The 4,122-nt window shown below is 39.9% G+C and overlaps 1 protein-coding gene across 1 annotated transcript; it reads left to right on the forward strand.

Annotated features, from left to right (window-relative positions):
- The first annotated feature begins 118 nt into the window (after nt 1–118).
- LOC122193206 (dedicator of cytokinesis protein 9-like) lies at nt 119–4,116 on the forward strand. The gene is made up of 4 exons (XM_042893934.1): nt 119–252; nt 396–611; nt 2,249–2,306; nt 3,719–4,116. Exons 2-4 carry the CDS (start codon nt 453–455, stop codon nt 3,862–3,864), a joined length of 363 nt encoding a protein of 120 aa, XP_042749868.1. The 5' UTR covers nt 119–252; nt 396–452; the 3' UTR covers nt 3,865–4,116.
- Nucleotides 4,117–4,122: the final 6 nt, after the last annotated feature.

Consider the following 4,122-nt stretch of genomic DNA (forward strand, 5'->3'; position numbering starts at 1 on the left):
AGGGGAGAGTCTGTCAAATAGCATTTGACTTCAAGGTATAATCTTTCTATTTAAAAGAGCAAAACTTTCTTTGTAGTTGCATCATAGGTGCATTTCACCAAGTATGCACGCACTAACTAGACATTTGTTTCTGTCAAGGTTATTATTTCAGTAAGCCAGTTAATTGCTGATGTTGTTGGAATTGGAGGAACTAGATTTCAGCAGTCCCTGTCCATCATCAATAATTGTGCCAATCACGACAAAATTATTAAGGTCTGGCTTTATTCTTCTTTCTATACCGTAGAAAGGCGGCTTGAAAACTTTTCCACAGCGCCTTTTGCAATGACATTTTAACTTCTTCTGTTACGCGAGCAGTCGATAAAGGTAGTAGTTAAACCAACTTTTCTGTGTTTTAGCACACTACGTTCCCTTCTGATGTAAAGGATTTAACAAAACGTATTCGTACAGTACTGATGGCTACAGCTCAGATGAAGGAGCATGAGAACGATCCCGAAATGCTTGTAGACCTCCAGTACAGTTTGGCAAAGTCTTACGCGAGTACGCCTGAGCTAAGGAAGACGTGGTTGGACAGCATGGCAAGGATCCATGTTAAAAATGGGGATCTTTCAGAGGTGAGAGAAAGATCAGACTTAATGAATTTATATCAATAAATTTATTAATAACTTAATAACTTAAATAACAGAAGGCTTACCAGAAAAACTCCTGATACTCTTAAAATTGCTGAACAGCAGTTTTGTTGCTTGAAAACAGACAGCAGACTGATTTCTCTGTGCTGTTTAAATATTTAATTCTAGCAAAAGGGAGAAAAGAGAGTTGGGATTCTTGTATGCCTTCACAGAATCACAGAATCACAGAATTGTAGGGGTTGGAAGGGACCTCCAGAGATCATCGAGTCCAACCCCCCTGCCAAAGCAGGTTCCCTACAGCAGGTCGCACAGGTAGGCATCCAGGCAGGTCTTGAACATCTCCAGAGAAGGAGACTCCACCACCTCCCTGGGCAGCCTGTTCCAGTGCTCCGTCACCTCACTGTAAAGAAGTTCTTGCGCACATTTGTGCAGAACTTCCTATGCTGCAGTTTCCAGCCGTTTCCCCTTGTCCTGTCTCCACTCACCACTGAAAAGAGTCCGGCCTCGCCATTCTGCCCCCCACACCTTAGATATTTGTAGACCTGGATCAGGTCCCTTCTCAGTCTACTTTTCTCAAGGCTGAACAGACCCAGTTCACTCAGCCTTTCTTCACAGGAGAGATGCTCCAGGCCCTTCACCATCTTTGTGGCCCTCCGCTGGACTCTTTCCAAGAGATCCCTGTCTTTTTTGTACTGTATGCCTTGATGTATAGCCATTATATCAGCATACAGAATTGATGTTGCTTCTTTCTGGAAGTTTGTTCCATCTGAGAACAAATCATGTTGTATCATATCACCAGATTTCATAAACATATCTATTTCACTTACCATGTAAGCAAGTAAGTACCTCTGAGAAATCATTGCTGCTGCCTTACATCTCATTGCTGTAATTCTTTTATTCTGCCTAGTAGCTATGCAGAAGACATATACAGTCCTCTGTCAGTAGTTTACGTTTTGATGGAAGCAGGTCCAGCTCTTTCAGTCCAGTTTTTTTAAAAACAGACCTGAGGAAATGACTGATTTTTATTGAAAGTATGGAATATTTGACTGAACAGCTAGAGAAAAACCCCTGTACATCATCAAGTCCAGTGCCACGTGAAGCATGAATTAGAGAGAATCTCTGGCAGTTACTTACATTTTTTCTTCAGCTCCAGAGCCGGAGATTCTTCAGCTTCCATAGGTAAACATTTTGCTGAATCTTGAATCTTTTTTGTCCTTTCCTCGAAGAAAAGTGATCAGTGCCAATTTAATAAAAACATCTCATGTTTGTAGACAACTCTGGCCCTTTTATTTAGTTTTCTAGATCGTACCAAGCAAATTCCTTCCGATACATCCCTGAAAGAAATTTACCTGGTGTTATTACAGCATGGAAGTCATTAGCTTGTGAACACTGGGCAGTCTCCAACTGAGTGCTGCTCAGTGCTCTGGTGATAAGGGAGGCTCTTGCACAGTAACTGCTCTGTGTAAGTGAGGAGGACAATTCTTACACAAGTCATCATCTTCAAAGCAGCAAACAAGGAAAACCTAAGAAATTATTCCAGTCTAGAGCTCTTCATATATACTTAGTTTTCAGTTTTGCATGATGACTGTAATTTACAAAAGTGTTCCTGTTCTTGCTTTTAGGCAGCAATGTGCTATGTTCATGTAGCAGCACTGGTTGCAGAATATCTCACACGGAAAGGTATGATTTTGAAGTCCTACTTAAATGTGGGTTGGTTGTTTTTTTTCATTATGTGTAGGAATAGCAGTGGTTTCCCTGAGGAAGCTGTAGGCAAAAAATTCTGACTTAAGTGAATAGCAAGCTTACAGCAGCATATTTACATGTTTAAGAACCAGCATTTTAGCTGAAGCTAAAACAGAACTTTTAGGAAGGGAAAAGCTTTTAATTTAATGCAACAGTTGCTCATACCTGGTTAGACCCTTTCTAAGCAACTTTATCAATGAATATTCTTATTTGTTAAGTAATTTCTCAGGTCTCTCATTATTTTTTTGCCTCTTACAGAATGCTTATTCACATATAGGCTATTCCCCCTTCTCCACTGATTTGAGAAGCTCCTCAGTGACCAAATCTGAAACTCTGTTGTCTTAAGTTACAGTTCCAAGTAGTGCAAGTCTAACAAAACCCAATAACAAGTGATAATCTTTATATACTTGCTTTGGGTTCTTTGGGTGACTTACTATTCTTGTCTCCTGTCACATGGAAATTACTTCCTGTTAGTAATTTGGAGTCAGTCCTACCTATGGCATTTCCAGGAGCCAGACATAAACGTGCCTTTGAGGCAGTCATTCAGTGAAGCCGCTGGTTGTACAACTGCCATGAGTGAGGAGAAAGAATCCTTCTAGGAATGAGTGGTGAAGTAAATATGTACAAGTCCTTGTGCTTCTGTACTTGTCACTGATTGCTCTTGAGGCTTTTACAAGACAGATTTTGGCCACGTAGCCTGACTGCTTAATTCAGCAATCTGATAGAATAAAAAATACTTACACAGGATGGGTAAAAAGAGGTAGGTTTCACTTTAGAATATTCTAAAACCAATTCTTGGCGAATATATATTTTGTAAAGGGAGTTAGATTGATATATTTTTTTTCTTATTTCTAGGCCGACTTTCTGTATCTACCCCTAACTAATCTGTGCAGCCATCCTCTGACTATCTTGTGTAGTTCACATCAGTCTATGCATAGTGTTCAGACTGGAGGCTTGGATATGCCAGGGCTTGTTCTTGTACAGTTCTTGCGTGATCAGTGTTATGAAATACTGTAAAAGTGAACTTAGTTACCGTAGGCTTTGGGGTGGGAGAGATTGGACACAATTTTTAGCTAAAATAGGAAGATTCATACGCTACATGTTTTTGTAGGTCAGAATGCAAACGTCAACGTGCTTGTCTAAAAAAACGATTTCTACTTAAGATGAGCTCTGCTCTTTTAATCGTACAGTGAGAAGCTGTGTTTTCTTCTATTGTTTTGGTAGTAAGTGTATTTAAATACAGCTTCTGACTTATCCAGCATCACAAAATGGCCTAATGTTACTCTGCAAGAGGAAGGTATTTTGCCAGCGTTTAAGTGAATGTGTCTGGTTTTCTTTTTCAATGATAGGGATGTTTAGGCAAGGCTGTATTGCCTTCAGAGTAATCACACCTAATATAGATGAAGAAGCTTCAATGATGGAGGATGTCGGGATGCAAGATGTTCACTTCAACGAAGTAAGTAAACATCAGCATGTAAGAACTGATGCACATTAAAGCGCCATTTGTTTTTCCAGGGTTTGTGTTTCTGAGACTGACTACTATCACCTTCTTTGCCACCGTTCTTATCCTAATAGAAAACAAACAAATAAATAGGATTATTCTCTGAGCTGTCCAGGTTCTAGGGAATTTACTACATGCATCTGTTTTACATAAAGCATCAGCGTAAAGACTGCTGTGATCATGCTGTGTATTTGCTAGCATAGTTGAGGGAGTGAGGGACAGACAACTAGTTGCAGAAACTGAGTTGAAAAA

This window comes from Lagopus leucura, unplaced genomic scaffold (genome assembly GCF_019238085.1).
Source record: "Lagopus leucura isolate 7727_CA_CO unplaced genomic scaffold, USGS_WTPT01 34954-0_obj-0_obj, whole genome shotgun sequence".
NCBI classification, from domain to species: domain Eukaryota; kingdom Metazoa; phylum Chordata; class Aves; order Galliformes; family Phasianidae; genus Lagopus; species Lagopus leucura.

Coding starts and splice junctions, on each gene's coding strand:
- LOC122193206 (XM_042893934.1), top strand. CDS start 453: ATGGCTACAGCTCAGATGAAGGAGCATGAGAACGATCCCGAAATGCTT. Junction 612..2,248: donor AAAATGGGGATCTTTCAGAG/GTGAGAGAAAGA, acceptor TCTTGCTTTTAG/GCAGCAATGTGCTATGTTCA. Junction 2,307..3,718: donor AGAATATCTCACACGGAAAG/GTATGATTTTGA, acceptor TTTCAATGATAG/GGATGTTTAGGCAAGGCTGT.